The sequence below is a fragment of the Argiope bruennichi genome, chromosome 7 (assembly GCF_947563725.1).
Source record: "Argiope bruennichi chromosome 7, qqArgBrue1.1, whole genome shotgun sequence".
NCBI lineage: Eukaryota > Metazoa > Arthropoda > Arachnida > Araneae > Araneidae > Argiope > Argiope bruennichi.
The window spans coordinates 88,521,281-88,540,419 of record NC_079157.1 but is presented as its reverse complement, the minus strand read 5'-3'; the positions used below and the strand labels follow the sequence as shown (position 1 = coordinate 88,540,419).

Sequence of the window (19,139 nt, the reverse complement as noted above, 5' to 3'; positions counted from 1 at the left end):
ATCACCTCAGCTCAATAAATAGCATTAGTTGCAATTAAAACCACTGTCTCAATACTGTTAATTGAGAGACTGATATCAATGTTTTCACAAGCTTCTTTTTACGCACTTTTATTTAATTTCATTCATTTCATGTTTATACGAATAGAATATTGTAATTTATTTCATTAATAAGTAATTGATATTGGTACTTAATTATCTGTTAACCTGTCATTAAATTAAATTTTTATTCCTTGCTTGTGGGGTCACCCGTTAGTGAGCTTGAAATGCATTAGACCTCACGATTAAAAGGGGAAAAATAATTTAAATAAAATAATACCTTGTTTAGTACAGAAATAAAAGTGTATTTTCAGAATTTGTTTTTATTCGTTTCGATTTTTTCTTCAATATTAATGAAAATAAAGATTGAAATATAAAAAGGCAAATACGTGTGAAGAAAACCTTTTTTAAATGATATCTAAATATCTGGATTTGAAATCATTAAATAAAACGCAAATCTTTGCATTGAATAATCTTTTATTCCTCTCAATAAAATTTACAGAATGGCAATAACAATTTTGTACATGACACTTGTATAATTAGACGGATTCCGAAGGAGTTTTCAAAACAATAATCTGAAAAGGAAAGTAAATTAGTTTTGCTATGAATTCTGGCAATTATACAAAAATAAATTTGATGAAAATTTCTAAAATTCATTTTAATTCGTGTACTAAAAATTGGATATTATTTTTTTACTTTTTACTCTTTAATCTGCAGTCCATAATTATAAATATTAGGGAATATTGAAACGAATTAGGTGGTGCAATACATATAGAATTTGTTCGGCATTTCTATGAAGTGACGTCACCATTTAGCTGCCACTACTAATTTATCGTTTGGTTTTTACTTTTAATTAATTAATCTTGCGCCATAAAGAATCACTAGAATATTTTTGGTGTTTTCAGAATTTTTTTCAGTTTAATTATCGCACTCTTGTAATGCGCAACTTATGTTTATTTATTAACTATTATTTTTTCTTTCTCGTCAAAAAATTTGAACTGGAGATTTTGGCGAATCCCCACGCTTTAGACTTCCCTAAATTAGGGGGGGGGGGGGAAACCATTTTTGGAAAATGTCTATCTGTGACAAAGATAACTCAAAAGTGTTTTGAAGCAGACAGAAGGAGTTTGGTATATGTTCTTTACAGTGGTAATAGATTTGCAGATTTCTGTCAAATTTTAAGCAAAATCCGTTCTGAGGAAGTCTGTCTGTCCGGCTGTTCGAATATGAGTTAACATGATAATTACAAAACGAAGAGAGCTACATAGATAAAATTCACTACATAAATTTAACATCTATAGTGTAGACATCTTTCAAATTTTGACCCAAAAAACAACTAGGAGATGTTCGTCCGTCGGTCTGTACTTTCAGAAACATGTAAACGCGATAACTCAAAAAACGCAATGACTTAAATATATCAAATTTGTTATGGGACTTTGTGACTATATTTATAATTGTGTGTCAAATTTTTTTTTAAATTGGTACGAAAAAACGAGGCTAAAACCTAACTTCTATTTTCGGATAATATTAACCACTTGGCAGGATCAGTCGCCAAAAAATTCGCTAAGGCTCACACGATAGGTTTAATAAAAATGCTAAATTCATGCCAAAGCTTCATATTTCGAAACGACATGGGTGATCTTTTGTTATATATGCAATAAAATATTCATAACGCTTGTGAAAAAAATATATTTACCATTAAGTAATGGAAGTTGTCAATATCGGGACGGGAGAAATCTTAAGAAGATTACATCTAAGAGATGTTCCATTAAATAGTGGTAAAACATTCTTAATTAGACTGATTCTGGCAGCAGTTCCATCCCAAAATTACATAGCCTTAGCTCTTGTATCCAGAAGACCTCCGACATTTCTACCAGAATGTCAGAAGCGCTGGAAGTTGGAAGAACTACTCATTCCGTTTTGGGATTGCCACTGAACATGCAATTCATTGAAACTCCCTCGTCCAACATTTCCAAAGCATTCAGTATGGGAAATGTATTGCATAAATTCAGATTTATTGCTTAGGATAAGGCACAATGCCACCAAAAAATTCTCTCGGGGCTCATCATCATTCATTGCAAGATTTGCTCAGAAATATCAGACCATGTATGAGCGCATTAATATTTGCTTGCATGAAATTTCCGGCAAAAATTGCCTGTAATTTCTCGATTGACACTAGCGGATGAAATAAATGCTTGCCTGAAATACTAAACTTTGTGGCAACGTGTAAAGATGTTGTAATTAACTATATATATATGCGTGTCCAGGCTGCAAAACGATTAATTAGCTGACATATTCTCATATGAATTGCCAGAAATCGGGAACGGAATGGTACCAGTCTGACCTCAGAGCGAATTTCATTGCCTCATAACTTCTGCATTGTAGTGATATCAGAAGAATTGATGGAAAAATATTTCTCAGTATTCAAATCAATTACAAGAATCACGATTGAACAAGAACAAAAATGTCTACGAACTTAACAATATTATTTAATTTAACAATCAAATCGAAGCAAACACCTACATATCCATCAACACTATTATGGAAGTAGATGAAGGGTTAATAATCCAAAAGAATTTTTGACTTCACTTGAACTGCCAGGGGTGCCGTCGCATGTATTGCAATTGAAAATCGGTGTGCTAGTTATCATGTTGCAAAATATCAACCAATCAAAGTTTTGAAATGGCCCACGGCTTGCAATTAAAATAAATCAATGAGCAACGTCAAGAAGCAACAATCTTTAAAGGGCTTTTCGAAGGTTAAGATGTCCTGATTCTTCGCGTGTCTGTGATTTCAACAAATATGCCATTTAAATTTTTAAGAGATTGCTATTCCCAATTCGAATGGCGTTTACAATCGCAATCAACCAAGTTCTGAACCATTCTTTAGAATTGCACATTGTAGATCACGACATGGATTGTTTCTCACATAGATAATTGACAATCATCTATCTATACTTATATAAAACTCAATGTGTGTGTGTGCGTGTGTGTGTGTCGGCTCTACAGGCCAGACCGTTTGACCTACAGCTACCAAATTTGGTGCATGTATACCTTAGAGGTCGGGAATATGCGCCTGGGGTCCCTTTTTTTGAATTTTTAATTAGAATTTTAATTTTTAATTAAAAACTAACTTTTCCGCCAAAAAAATCTTTTCATTTTCCCCAACGCCAAATGAGTAAGGCTTCAGTTTTTTTTCCCAACAGTAATGAGGCTAGGGTTAACATTTTTCGGCCCATTATTTCAAACGATTCTGTTTATTTTTTTGATATTTCATGTATTTAAAATTAAACATTGTTAATTAATCGATCTTTCAGATTCATTCTGAAGTACTTTTGAATTAAAATAACACAGAATAAAGGAAATCAAAAAATTTTAATCTGCATAGCGTTATCCCAACTGGCGTAGAAAAAATCACGCATTTGCAATACCGTAACTGGCGTTGAAAATTCACGCATGCGCATTGTGTTCTGATTGTTGACAATATTATCAACGGATGATTCTTGATTTAAATTATTTTTAGGTTAGTTGCATGCTTTTGTAATTAAATTATATTTATGTTAGTTATATATTTTATGTATATACTTATAGTTTGAAGTACATCGTTTTTTAAGTAGTTTTTTAAACCTGTTTTCGACCGATTATTTTAAACGATTCATTTTATTTTCTTAGTATTTGATGCATTTAAAATTAAACATTGTTAACTAATCGATCAGCTCATGATGAATCTAAGAAAATTTTGTTGACAAATCCTTGAGATATTACATAAATTAAGATATATATTCTTTAGTGCCCATAAAGTTTAAACGCTCAGTGACTCTGTTTTCTGTAATCATATTATAAAAAAATGCTTTGTTTCAGTAAAAAATATTATTATATTAATTGCATATTAATTCTTTCCACTTTAATTTAAAGCATAAATTCTACGAGAGCTAACAGAAACTTAGAGAGATACATATTACGTTATGACTGAAGGCCTTTATAATATTATGAGTGAATTATATGACTCTCAAAATTTGAAGTTTTAAAATATTTTGTAGGTAAATATTTTGTTTGTAAAATATTTTAATATTAAAGTAGGAATTGCGTAAAATATTTAATTATTAAAATTTAAACGAACATTAAGATTGGCAAACCGGCTGGTTGCCAAAGGCAGCTAGTGCATTAATAAATGGCAAATCGACAATTGCTATATCTGCACTGGAATCACACAAAAAATATGGAGAATGGAATAAACAAAAAATATTTTATATCCAAACGCATTGTGATATTAAACACATTAAAAGCTTGTGTTTTTATTGTTCTTTCTTTTCCATTTAACCTGATAAAGTCATAGCAACGTATGGGTTTGTATAGCAAGTTGTAAACAAATTCGAATTCCAAATTTTCACGAATGTCCACGTTTCTTATCTTCTTAAGTTGAAAAATACAAATGTGGCATTTTGCGAAAATGAAATTACAGACGAAAATTTGGTATGTGGTCTTGACTCCGAATTTGCAAATTACATCAGATTTTGAACGAAATACCTTCAGAATAAGTCTCCTGTCCAAATATAATACAATATCAGAATAACAAATTGAAAAGAGTCGGATGATTAAAATTTGATACACATATTTAACATCTAAAGTGTATATATGTTAGCAGTTTGGTATCGAACCCGTCAAGGGGTTGGCCACCTGTCAGTCTGTACTTTCACAAGCATGTAAACGCGATAATTCAATGACGCAATGATTTAAATCATAGGTTCCCAAAGTGGTCCAGGTGGACCCCCAGGGGTCCATACGAGACCACACGGGGGTCCACGTAGACATGAAAAGAAAACAGGGGTTCACAAGTTGTAAGTGGGGGTCCACGAAAAATTTTCTGGTTTTCATAATAAAGAACAAAAATTTTGGCTTGGATTTACCTATCAACGTAGGCAGGTAGCATCATTCACTAGGTAGGTACTCAAAAATATTCGAGACTCAGTTCAAACACAGAATTGAATAGAACAATAGATAATAGTACAAGTGTACACCACATGTCGAGACTTGCAAAGTGCCGCCCGTGAGCCCGCTCGTCCGGGATGCTTGTTTAGAGTCTTGTTTTTTGTCGCTTGTTGATTGTTTGTAATAATAAATATTTATAACTTTGTATAACCACAAGTATTTTTTTAATAAATAGGACACAAGAAATGTGATACTTTTTTTTTCTTAACACCCCAATTTAGGGTGATATTTTTTAGGAGTTTTGGGAATACAGTAGAAATGTAGCAGCAGGGGGTCTACCGAAAATAGTAAAACTTTGAAAGTGGTCCACGAGAAAAAAACGTTTGGGAACCTCTGATTTAAATATATGAAAATTAGCACCTGATTTTTGTGACTACAAGTTTAGCTCTGAGTCAAATTTTTACTTCAATTTGTCGGAGAAAATAAGGCATACAAAATACGCATCCAATGTTTCTGGTACTTGCTTATTATTCAAATCTTAACACTTAATCTCCAAATATTGCACTCCCTATAAGTTCTTTAGTAGCTAATGTTCTCCAGTGACAGGACTAATAACACACAAATATATTTGTTAGAGAGAATGCAAGGAAATTACAGGAAGGCAATTCTCATTGGTTGTATCTTTTTTTGTTTTCCGAATAGTAACTTTCTAGCAAAACTTTGTTCCTTACATTATGTAACAAAATAATATCAAGTTTAAATAAAATAAAAATTCGCGCCTATTTGTAACGAAAATTTTTAGTGTACTTTAGATTCTAGTTAATATCTAAATTCTTTCTTTTGATCACATTGTGCTAAAAATTGAGAATTAAATTTAGTATATTTACACAACTTTGTGGCGAATGCCAAATTTGGTTTTGAATAATAAAATTATCATTAAAAGCTATAAATAATTTCTGCTTTTTTTTTGAAATATATATTTTGATTCCATTATTCATACATAAAATATATAACAATTTGAAGTATAAGCATACTTTTTGGCAAAAAATATTATTATTTATTTGTAAGATTGTTTAAAGTCATCTATTTTTACTATAATGATCATGTTTTATATTAATAAAGGGTGTCCCAATATTAGCGCAAGATTTGAATTTGCCATCATTCGTGCAGTTACAACCTTAGTAAAAAAACCCTTTGACAGCTGACAGATTAGGGTTAGTAAAAATGAAGCGTCACACGATAGAACAACATGTTTTTATTGTTGAATAATATTTCAAAAATAATGAAAGTCTGGCTGCCACACTTCGAAAATTTGAGAATTGGCCCTCTTAATCATATGATTTAACACCATTGGATTTCTTTTTATTGGATTATTTGAAGTCAAAGGTCTATGCCAACAAGTCTACGAGCCCGCGTGCATTGAAAAGGGAAATTCAACGCTGTATTAAAGAAAGAGACACATTTATGCAAAATGGTCATGGAAAATTTCGGCGAAATGCAACTATCCGTGCATATGTGTCATCAAAGCCGTGGAAGATATATGTTATGCCGTACATAGCTTTATCCTGTGTACTTTACGTTTCAATAAAAATATAACAGTTTAAAGGAAAAAAACTATGTTTTTTATTTAATTCAAATCTTATCTTATCATGTTGTTCTATCGTATAACGCCCCATTTTTACTAACCCTAAACTATCAGATGTCAAATGGTTTGTTAATAGGTTTTCCAACACTTTACTGCACGAATGGTGGCAAATTCAAAACTTGCGTTAATTTTGGGACACCCTTTAATAGTAAAATTCGGAATAAATAATTGGATTATAGTTTATTTTTTTTAGAATGTCTTTAAACAAAGAAGAAAATTAAAGCTATTTTAGCAGGAACGCCAAAAAACGGCACTCCTGTAATTTTGTTTTAATTTTGGAAAATGTTTCATTATGAAAGATACTGATTCGTGACTTCATTATATTATTTTTGTAAATATAATTCAAAAAAATTCTCTGTGAGATTTAAAAAAAAATGTTCTTGGGCCTCCAATCTAGAGTTTATGGATGTTTGAATCTATAGAAAAAAAAACCAAAGAATGAAAAGCATTTAAGTTAAAAATATTTGCACCATTATCACCATTCTTCAGTAGAGGATGTGTATAAAGAAACATCAGATGACGGTATGAAAATGCCAAGATGACAAAAAAAATGGGTTATTAAGACTGATTTGTCAAAATTTAACAATGTAGTGTAAATCGCGCTTGCACAACTGTATAGCAAAAGAAAAGAGTTTCTATAGTCTCATGGTTGTTTTTTTTGCGGTTAATATGTGTGGAAAATGAGAGAAAATCGTCTTTCGTGTCCATTATATACTTTCTTCCAAGTTGTTAATTTCTAATTCCCTTCCTATTATAAAGTTATTTATTACAGTTATTTATTCTTCCAATTGTATATTTAAGGATCTCATTTACTGGCTCGTTTATTTCTTCTCAAAATACAGGGTGGTTATAATTAAAGTTCCACTTTGAAATGGTCATAAAAAGAAAACTACCGTGCCAAATGTAATCAAACTTGGTAATAATTAAAGGAGGTCGTGGGAATTTCTTTTCCTCCAAAAACAATTCAAAAGCTCACCACCAGGGGAAAAATGCTGCTGTATGCTATATTTTTAAGAAAAATAAGATATGAAGACATTGGTTTAAAATGTGTTTAATTGTTTTTGAAAAGTGTTACAAATCATTTTCAGTGTGAGTTATCACAAAAGCACTATTTATGGTGAAAATCTAATCAATTTGGCGGATCTAAAAGATGCGATACAGTGACATGTGCGTAGCGTCCTGATATGCTAAGAGCTTCTGTTGAGAATGCAATTTAACTTGTTTTCAGAATATGGTGGACGCTACGTTGAACATGTTTTGTAACACATTTCAGAAACGATTAAACACATTATCATGTTCTATTTTGCTTAACAATATTGCATACAGTGCCATTCCCCCCTGATAGTGAGTTTTTGAACTTTTTTTTGGGGGGGGGCGGAAAAGAAATTTCCATAACCTTCTTTAAACTATTATTAAGTTTGATAATATTTGGTCCAGTAGTTTTTCTTTAATAGCCATTTCAAAGTGGAACTTTAACAATAACCACCCTGTATATGCTAGAAGTTATTAAATTGATGCAATTATAAAATCTGTATTCCTGGTACAGACATAAATTGAGATGGGGAATTGATGTTGATTTCGAAATAAATTCATTTAGCTCTTCGAATCAGAATTTTGAAAGTATTATCTTTATATGTTCGGAAAGTCGCCCTTTTTTTCCAATAATACTCTCTTTTAATCTCGACTGTCTTCATGGCGGAAAAATTAATTCTTAAGATGCAAGTTAAACTTATTTTTCAACGATTCAATTCAAGAGTCATCTCCAAATCTTATTATTTTTACATTGATCCATGACTAGTTTTTTATTATACTGCATGATTTAGTACATTTTATTTAAAAAAGATCGTCTTACCAATTGTTACATTCTTGTCTGTCTTGTAGCATATATATTAACCTTTTAATATCAGAAGCATCTTCTTCAGCGGCCAGAACCACCACCATAGAGGCCACCAGGTTTTCTGATTCTTCTATAGATTCTTCGCCTTCTTCCACCTGTTGAAAGTTTAGAAAAAGAGCCTGTCCCTGAATTTTGTCCAGACTTGAAGTCGGAATACATTCTTCCATTTGATTCTTCCGCTGAATTGCGTCCAGAACCAAAGCCGGAAGTCATTCTTCCAGTTGAAGATGATGTGGAAGATCCTCCTCCTAAATTTTGACCAGGACCGAAGTCGGAAATCATTTTACCAGTTGATCCTTCCCCTAAATTTTGTCCAGAACCGAAGTTGGAAAACATTCTACCAGTTGATCCTTCCCCTGAATTTTGTCCAAAACCGAAATTAGAAAACATTTTACCAGTCGATCCTTCCCCTGAATTTTGTCCAGAACCGAATTTGGAAAATGTTCTACCAGTGGAAGATGATGTGGGAGATCCTCCCCATGAATTTTGTCCAGGCGGGAGTTCGGAAAACATTTTTCCTGTTGAAGAAAATGAAGAGAGTCCTTCCAATGATCTTTCTCCAGGTTTGAAGTTGGATAAAATTTCTCCGTTTGGAGATCCACCACCTGAATTTAGTGCAGTTGATGCCGTTCCTAAATTTAGGATTTCTCCATCGTCTGGGTAGTCGTCGACATCCTCCTTCTTAAAAGAGAATTCTCCAGTTCCGCTTATTCCAGATATCATTCCGGGGCTCATTTGTTGTTCACCTGAAGAAATTTCAGAGGAAATTCCTCCACCTGAGCGTCTGCCTTTTGGTGCAATAACAAAAATAACTTTCTTTCCTTCCGAGTTGGAGAAACTTCCACCAGATTCTCCACTAGTAGTTAATTCCGAGATCATCTGTCGTTTGTTCGACCCAAATTGCATAGGAGATCTGCCTGAACTCTCAAAGGAATTTGTGTCGGGGCTCACCCCTCGGTCTGTCTCTTGCCTTGTGAAAGAAGTTTGCGGATAATATACCCCACCTAAATTTGTCATGATGGGACTCGTCTGTTGTCCGGTAGAAGAAACTTGTGGAGCTGACCCATCAAAATCTGTCGTGATTGGGCTCATTTGTTCTCCCGTTAAAAAATCTTGGGTAAAAGAATCCCCTTCTGAATTCGTCATGATTGGGCCCAATTCTTGACTTGTGGGTGCAATTTTTGGAGAATAATCCCCATCTGACCTTGTCGTAATAGGGCACATATGCTGCCCAGTACAGCCATCTTGATAAGAATACCCTCCGTCTGCAGCTGTTATAATTGGGCTCATCTGCTCATTCGTTGAAACAAATTGCGGAGAATATCCCCCATCTGAATTCGTCATAATAGGGATCGTCTGCTGGCGATTGCGAAAAAATTGCGGAGAATATCCCCCATCTGAATTCGTCATAATAGGGATCGTCTGCTGGCGATTGCGAAAAAATTGCGGAGAATATCCCCTATCTGAATTCGTCATAATAGGGATCGTCTGCTGGCGATTGCGAAAAAATTGCGGAGAATATCCCCCATCTGAATTTCTCATCATAGGGATCATCTGCTGTCCATTGGGAAAAAATTGCGGAGAATATCCCCCATCTGAATTTCTCATCATAGGGATCATCTGCTGTTCATTGGGAAAAAATTGTGGTGAGGATCCGACATCTGTAGTTATAATGGGCCTCATCAAAATGGGTGTCACCGCTTGTGGGGACCAAAAGATTGGCGGAGAATATTTTCCATCTGAAGTTGATATGATTGGAGTCCTCTGTTGCTCTTCCAAATTAGTTTGTGAAGCAGATCCACGTTCTAAATTTGTTATGGTGGGGCTCATCTTCTCTTCAGTCTCAAATATTGGAGGAAAAGAACCTTCCTCGAAAGTCTTTATGAGTGGGCTAATCTGTTGCCCTTTCGGAACATTTTGCGAAGAAGATTCCCCGTCTAAAGTCATCATAGTGGGCTTTACTTGTTGCCCATTAGAAACAGCTCCCGGTGAGCATTCTTCTCCTGTATTACTGTCACATGATATCATTTTGGGTCTCATTTGCTGTTCTGTCGAATCTGTTGAATCCATTTGATGAGAAGATCCCTCATTTGTAGTTTCTGTGATTGGTCTCATCTGCTGCCCGTCAAGAAGCTGAGGAGAAGACTCTTCTACAGAAGTATACTGAGGACTCATCTTCTGTCCTGTAGAAACAATTTGTGATGAAGATCCCCCATCTGAAGTCGTCATAGTGGGGCGAATTAGTTGCTCGTTGATATCCTTTTGAGAAGATCCGACAGATGAGGTCGTCCTGATTGGGCTCATTTGCGATCCGGTTGTAGACATTTGAGGAGAAGGTCCATCATCAGAAGTTGTTGCAATGGGACTCATGTTTTGTCCTGTTTGAACAGTTTGAGGTGAAGATTCCCCATCTAAAATTGTCTTAGTAAGGCTTATTTGTTGCCCTGTAGGGACGGCTCCCGGTGGACATTCTTCTTCTGAAATGCTGTCACAAGTTGTCGTCATGGGATTCCTCTCCTCTCCGGTAGAAAATACTGGAAGGGAAGATCCTCCGTCTGAGTTCGCTATGATCGGACTAATCTGTTGTCCTGTAGGCATAAATTTCGGAGAAGATCCTCCGTCTGAATTCATCACAAAGGGACTTATTTGTTGCCCAGAAGAAACAACTTCAGGTGAACATTCTCCTTCTGACGTAGTATCACAAGTTTTCATTGCGGGACTCATCTGTTGCCCTATTGGAGGAGAAGGTCCTGCATCTGACGTCATGATGGGGCTTATTTGTTGTCCTGTAGAAACAGATTGCAGTGAACATTGTTCTTTTGAAGTACCGTCACACGATATTATTCTGGGACTAATTTTTTGTTCTGTCGATACAATTGGCGATGAAGATCCCCCATCTGAGGTTGTCATTAAGGGAATCGATGACTGTTCAGTCGTTACATCAAGAGGAGGAGATCCCTTTTCTGAAGTCATCGTCATAGGGCTCATCTGCTGTCTGGTCGGAAATACTTGTGAAGAAGATTTCCCTTCAGATGCTGTCATGATTGGACGCATTTGTTGCCCTGTCGAAAAGATTTGCGGAGAAGTTCCAGCATCTGAAACTGGCATGCTGGAACTCCACTGCTGTTTGGTTGGAAATATTTGTGGTGAATATACTTGAGAAGATTTTCCGTATGAAGCTGTCATGATGGGGCTTCTTTGTCCTGGGTAAAAAATTTGCGGTGCACATTCGCCTCCTGAATTATTGTCACAATTTATCACTGTGGATCTCATCTGTTGTCTTGTCGAAATCTGGCCGCTTCTCATCATTTCTATATTTGGAGTACCTAGTGAGGAGAATTTTCTAAATCCTTTTCGATCAGAAGGCATGCCGTGTACGTTTACTTCTTTTAAATTTTCTAAATTATCATCGGAATTGAGTTTTACGACCTTGATTCTTGAGGCTCCATTAGAAGACAGGCCAGATGACGTGCCTTGGGATGAAAACTGTGAGAATGATGTTCCTCGTGAGATTCCACCAGAAGACATACCCGACATCATCATTCCCCTATTTGACGATCCGTAAGATCCAGATGTCATTGGTGATATTCTGGACTGTCTGCTTAATCCTCCATTAGAATAAGTCTGCGAAAAAGAATCTCCACCACGAGTCAGTCTTCTTCCTCCCATTGGGCCTCCACGTAAATTCATTCTTCTACTTATATCCACACCTCCAGTTACAACCCTTCTTTTTTTTCTTACTAATGTCTCAGGAGTTGTGTTTAAACTTGCATCTTTGATTGCGTTTTTAATTATTGATGGGTTGCTCGGATTTATAATTGTGGCAAATTTTATGTCTTCATTCTTCCCGTCATTTCTGTCCACTTTAAAGTTACCTGAATTTCCAGTTTTATCCAAATTTATGTCTGTGCTTATAAAAGTGCCTCCGGATGTCTGTTCTGTGCTCCGATTTGCTGCTGTATTCCCACTTGATCTACTAGCTATTCTGTCTAGACTTCCTTTCCCGTCTGCTTTCGTATTAGTACCTAGAAGAGTATCCTTAACAATTGGTTCATTCCCTATATTTGTAATAGCATCAGATTTCCCTTTACTACCTGCATCAGCAGCAATTTGAGATTTCTCGGTTGAATCGGGAGCTGTCTCTAGTTTTGGACTAGCAGCTATTCTGCTATCGTGACTCATTTCGTTCAGGTTCATGCTTGTTTCTAAAAGTGCCTCATCATTATTTGGTTTGTTGTTTTCATTAGTAATTGTACTCTTATTAGTTGGTTGATTATCACCAGCATCATTGTCCTTTACCTTATTTTTTGAGATTTTATTTCTTTCATTTTCAGCTCTATTGGTAACCGGCTTGGTCTTAAGATTTTCATTTGATCTAATACCTTGAATTACCTCCTTTATAATCCTGTTTGAAAATGAACTCAGTTTCACGTTTTCATTCATTTCGGCTTTATCAATGATTGGAACGCTTTTCTTTTTCATAACCATACCAAGCTTGGAGTCATCGATTCGTGATAAAATATCCAAACTTTTTATCGCAGCAAAATTTGTCTTTTGACCTTTGAATGTAGGTACATCGATGAAATTTGTAATCACGTCAATCATCGGATGTTTCCGATTTTCTTTTTCTTTTGGCATAGTATGAAGCTTAATAGCTACATCCTGTATCTTATTCCTTCTTTCAGAAACTGTATGAAATGAGGGAAATCTTCTTACATCAACAGTTTCTCCTGACTCTGGACTGGCTGCAATGTCATTAATGATTGCATCCCTGCATTTTTCTGGATACTTTGCACAACGAGTTGCCGGCATATATATTGCGATTGACGATTTTAGAAAAAGAAACGCAGAAATCGTCATGAAAATCAAGCCCTGAAAGATAAATAAATGCTTTCAATAATCACTGTAATAGTATTTAGAGAGCTTAAATGCAGCTACTTCTAAAACACAGATGAATTGATACAAAAGTATTAAAATAAAGTAATAGGAAAATCAAATAAACCAAATAAAAAAAGAACCCGGTCTGAAGACTTTTTCAAGGGTCACCCTCATACAGGGATTGAAAAAAAGGTATTTTTTCTGTGAGGGAATGCAGACAAAAGTCTAATAATAATGATTCCTCGTGACCCGAAAATCCCCTGAAATTAGACCTAAGAAATACACCATTTTAACAGAAAAAACAATACAAAATAACAAATTAGAAGAAAATAACCACTAATAAGTAAGAATACAATAACAAAATAACAATAAACACTAAAGCACTTAAACCACTAAAGCAAAACAAAAAGGAAAGCCCATACCAACAGCAGGCAAGGAAATTTTAAGCTATCGATTGTGATTCCCGCTTTTTAAAAATACAAATCTAACGTATTAAAGGTAATTAATAATTGTAGTCTCCCAGCGCCATCTATTGAGTGATCTAATATGCAAGGATAGTTCTATTTTTATTTTAGGTGAATTATTAATCCCAAACTATACCTTGTTTAATTAAAAAGTTGACATTACAGTAATTTTTAGGAAATTCATTTTTAATTAAATTTTTTATGAGTTTATTTGATGCATCAATATAGGAATTTTTGTTATTGCAAACCCTTTTGATCCTGTTCACTTGTTAGAAAATTTTAGATTAGATTTTTAGGTCGGATTCCTTTTTTATTTGGTTCATTTGATTTTTCTACTACTTGATTTTAATACTTTATATATATAATATGATATTTCGAAATCCAAAATAAATCCTAATTAATTTCCAAATTTTATCTTAATTTAGCCTATATTAATTTCATGCTAAAATGTTTTCTTATTTCCTGATTCGATTCCACCTTTTTTATTTAATTAATCCTAGACGGGCTTTGTAAATTTGCTTTAATCAGCAAGTTCTCACTCTCCGAATAGAGGGATAAAGATCTGTCATGCTTAGCAAATTTTTCTAAAGATGCTTAAATCGACACGTATAAAAGAAATCCTTATCAAAATCTCATAGTATAAAATCACTGAGGGAAAATATTTCATTCTCTTTTGCACTTTCGCTCTTGTATTGTAATGTAGATTAATGTATCTCGTCGCTTCTTGCTTGTACATAAAGTATGCCTCCCGGGATAGAATAAAGCGAAGTTATAAAATTTTCAAAGGTGTTTTCTCCTTTCGGTCATGAAGCTGCTTAAAAATATATTTTACATTATATATATATGTAATGATATTTTAACTCTAATTTCAATTTAATTAATTTTCATAATAACTTCATCTTAATTTAGCCCATAGTAACTTCATTCTAAAAATATTCTCTTGTTTCTTGATCCAATTCCACTGTCTCTACTTAATTAATTCAAGAGAAGAAGCTATGTAAAATTGCTGAATCGGCTAAAAGCCTAACTTTCCCACACTCCGCATGAAGAGACAAAATACCGCTGATGAGACAAATTCTTTTTTAAAATCTCCCTGTGTTTCCCCTACCTTGTCCACCCGTGTAATGAAAATCCCTATCGAAATCTCATAATACATTAGCACTGTAAAGAAATATTTTCCCTATCAAAATCATAGGTTATATAAGACCAGGGATAAAATATCCAAGAGCTTTTTCCTCATTCCTTTCTGTGTCGTTCTGTGTGCTCGTCGCTCGTACATATGCTTGCTTCTTCAAAATGAAATAAAACGACGTCACGAAATAAAAAGTATCTTCACTGTCTTCAAACTGCATCATGCTTCACAACAAATAATATTACATATATATATGTAATGATACTTTAAACTTTTAATTTCAATTTAATTAATTTCCAAGATTTTATCTTAATTTAGCCCATAGTAACTTCATTCTAAAAATATTCTCTTATTTCGTGATCCAATTCCACTTTCTCTACTTAATTAATTCAAGAGAAGCTTTATAAAATTGCTTAGTCAGCTAAACGCCGATACTTTTCACACGCTCACGCTCGGCGTGAAGGGGTAAAAATGTCCAGTAAGCACATTCTTTCTTAAAAGATCCCTGTGTTTCCCTTACATGTGATTAACATGCGTCAGAAATCCCTATCAGAATCTTAATAATATATTAGCACTGTGGAGAAATATTTTCCCTATCAAAATCATAGGTTATATAAGACCAGGGATAAAATGTCCAAGAGCTTTTTCCTCATTCCTTTCTGTGTCGTTCTGTGTGCTCGTCGCTCGTACATATGCTTGCTTCTTCAAAATGAAATAAAACGACGTCACGAAATAAAAAGTATCTTCACTGTCTTCAAACTGCATCATGCTTCACAACAAATAATATTACATATATATATGTAATGATACTTTAAACTTTTAATTTCAATTTAATTAATTTCCAAGATTTTATCTTAATTTAGCCCATAGTAACTTCATTCTAAAAATATTCTCTTATTCCGTGATACAATTCCACTTTCTCTACTTAATTCATTCAAGAGAAGCTTTATAAAATTGCTTAGTCAGCTAAACGCCGATACTTTTCACACGCTCACGCTCGGCGTGAAGGGGTAAAAATGTCCAGTAAGCACATTCTTTCTTAAAAGATCCCTGTGTTTCCCTTACATGTGATTAACATGCGTCAGAAATCCCTATCAGAATCTTAATAATATATTGGCACTGTGGACTGATATTTTCCCTATCAAAATCTAAGGTTATATAAGGCGAGGGATAATTTATTTCAGCCCTTTTTTTCCCCACTCTGGCTTTTGCACTGCGCTGTGAAGGACGTCTTGTCCGCGTCTCTGCTTGTAAATAATTATGCTTACCCGATGGATTAAAAAGAATTTAAAAAGATAATAAGTCTCTTCACTGTCTTCAAACTGCATCATGCTTCACAACAAATAATATTACATATTAAAAAGTCGACAGGATTCGAATTTGTTACATATATATATCTATATATAGAGAGAGAGAGAGTACCGATGTAATTCACATTTAACGTGTTGAAATTTTTAATGAAACTTTTATTCTTTTTTTGTATTTAAATCATATGTTAACCAATGAGTGAATCAAGGAGCTTAGATTATTCACTTCCATTCATTGGAAAGGTAAGATCATGTTTAATTAATCATGATAATTTAAATACGAAAAACAATTGTAGTTAAAACTGTGAATTGCATTTAAACTATAGACGATATTTTAGTAATATATTATTAATACAAAAAATTCATGAGATCAGAGGAAAAAATTCGAATTACCTCAAAATGGTCATTAAAAACTTCCGAATTAACCAATTCAACAGCATCAAGTATTTAATTTAATGTATAAATTAAAACTAATTATTAATAAGTCATTTATTAATAAAAAGTATCTTAAAGGAACTATTTCGATATAAAATTCAAGATAAAAATTTACGGTTAAGAAGAATTAAGGCAATGGTATCTTTATTTTGAAAGCTGTGAAAATCTGATACTGAGGTAGTTTCAAATTTAGTTATAAAGCTTGATGACAGATGGCGCCCTACGCAATAGCTAACCCGTAGTTAGCAACAAAAAAAAAGCCCTGAAGCTTATAAGATGAGAAAGGGGGGGGGGGGAAACATCGCTTTTCTAAAAGTTAACGATTGCGCAATACAATAGTCACGGATCATTCCAAACCAATTTAGATTTTTTTTTGGGGGGAAGAGGGGTGCTGGAGATAAAGTTTTGGAGCTCGAACGATTTAGAGATGGGTGGAGAAAAAAGAAAAAAAGAAACCGTCGTTTTCTAAATATCGATGCATGTGTAATCTGATAGCCACATGATTGTTTAAAACCGGTGAACTGATTTTCCACGAAAAAGAATTCTGGCCTCAAGAAAAAAATTTCAGATTTTGAGATGGTTAAAAACCGTCGCTTTTCTAAATGTTACTGATTGCGAATGTTTTTCTGTCGGATTGATACCAACTGATTTAAAAAAAAAAATGTTCTCACATGATAACTTTAAATTTGTGATAGCATATCTTTTTTTATTACTCTTTTCTCCCATACAGAAAACAGTTACTGAATCATTTAATTTTTAAATAAAGGAGCTATTTGTGGGACACTCTGTAACTTAATTAATACATTCATCAATATTTCAAATATTTTATTTCAAATATTTCATTCAAATATTCATTCAAATATTTCATCAATCTTTCAAATATTCATTCAAATATTTCATCAATCATTCAAATATTCATTCAAATATTCATTCAAATATTTCATCAATCTTTCAAATATTCATTCAAATATTTCATCAATCATTGAAATATTCATTCAAATATTTCATAAATCATTCAAATATTTATAAATAATTTTCTTAATATTCTAATCATTGTTTTAAATAAATTATTCATTTTTGACTTGGAGAAAATTAGATATATTTCCTTGAAGATTTGCTAATTTATTGGTAGTAGTCTTTCCCAAATTTTCTCAGATACCCTCTCCCATATAAATTTTCAATATTTCCGACAAAAATCGACTTTGTAACGTAGTCACCAACTTAAAACAGTATTTTTAATAATAAAATAATTTGAACACTAATAAAAATTGAAAGTTGACCAAGAATATACTTTTCAGAATATGAAGGTTAAAATATATATATATATATACTGGAAAAAGAAAATAATAGTATTTTTAAATATAAAAGTATGAAAAGATAATTAAAAACAATAAATAAATAAACTTTTACTATCAATTTTTTTAAAAGTATTGGGTCCTTTCTTTTTAATAAAGCTTTTAAAAAGCAAAGAATTTGGTTCTTGAAATTTACAACCAAAGCTACAAGTAACGGATGGAGACAACAATTTTAAAGCTATTATCTATTTTTCGACAATATTCAATATGCACAGAATGGAAAAGGATCGATTACTGGCTGTATCAGATACAAATGAATTAATATAGTATCGATTAATCAATAGGTATAGATTAATAGTATTAATTCGGAGCGGAATTCGGCTCTTATTTTAATTATTAAAATTATTGACGAGTCTTAAATTTTGGATCAGATTTATCAAAAGAATCTTATCACTAATAAGTGAAATTTACTCTGAGATCTTGAAAATAAAATTCTAGATTTGTTTTTCAGAAAAGAGTTCTAAATCCATACTCAATTTTCTTCATTGTATGAATGAAGAAATCGGAGAGGAAAATATTTCTTCTAGTTTATATTTATTTACAGAAGGTTTGTCCATCCTATTTACACTATACAAAACGGTATGATTTATCATTTAAAATATAATGGTTAGAATATATTTATCGATTCTAATTCAAATATGAAATTTTGGAAAATTTAGAATTTAAACTTCAGTTCGAATTTACTTTTAATTGATGATTTTAAACACCAAAAAATTCTGTCTAATCAATATCAAAACCAGATCTTACCAAGTGCTCCATGGCAGGCGTTGATATGAACTAGTCGACAGTGTAGCTTTGAGCTTGCTTTTTACTTTGTTTATAATTGTTTCTTTTACCAGTTTTCGGTTGTTTTAAATAAAGTTGCAATTTCAGGAAGTATTTATTTGGTTTAGTGTCGTCATACAAGGTTTTAATTACATAATAACAAAAGAAGTTCCATCATTTGGTGACTAAAATAAATACTGATGGCGAAATACGCCATTGAAAAGTAATATTATAACAATGAAAAAAAAATCAATGCTTACGAGAACAAAAGAAAATGTTATTTAATTAATTGTGTTA

General features: G+C 33.1%; 1 protein-coding gene across 1 annotated transcript; it reads right to left on the bottom strand.

The window, feature by feature from the left end:
• Positions 1-524: 524 nt before the first annotated feature.
• On the bottom strand, positions 525-18,913 carry LOC129975936 (uncharacterized). The gene is made up of 3 exons (XM_056089233.1): positions 18,825-18,913; positions 8,462-13,378; positions 525-611 (listed from the first exon to the last, which is right to left on the bottom strand). Exons 1-2 carry the CDS (start codon positions 18,834-18,836, stop codon positions 8,528-8,530), a joined length of 4,863 nt encoding a protein of 1,620 aa, XP_055945208.1. The 5' UTR covers positions 18,837-18,913; the 3' UTR covers positions 525-611; positions 8,462-8,527.
• Positions 18,914-19,139: the final 226 nt, after the last annotated feature.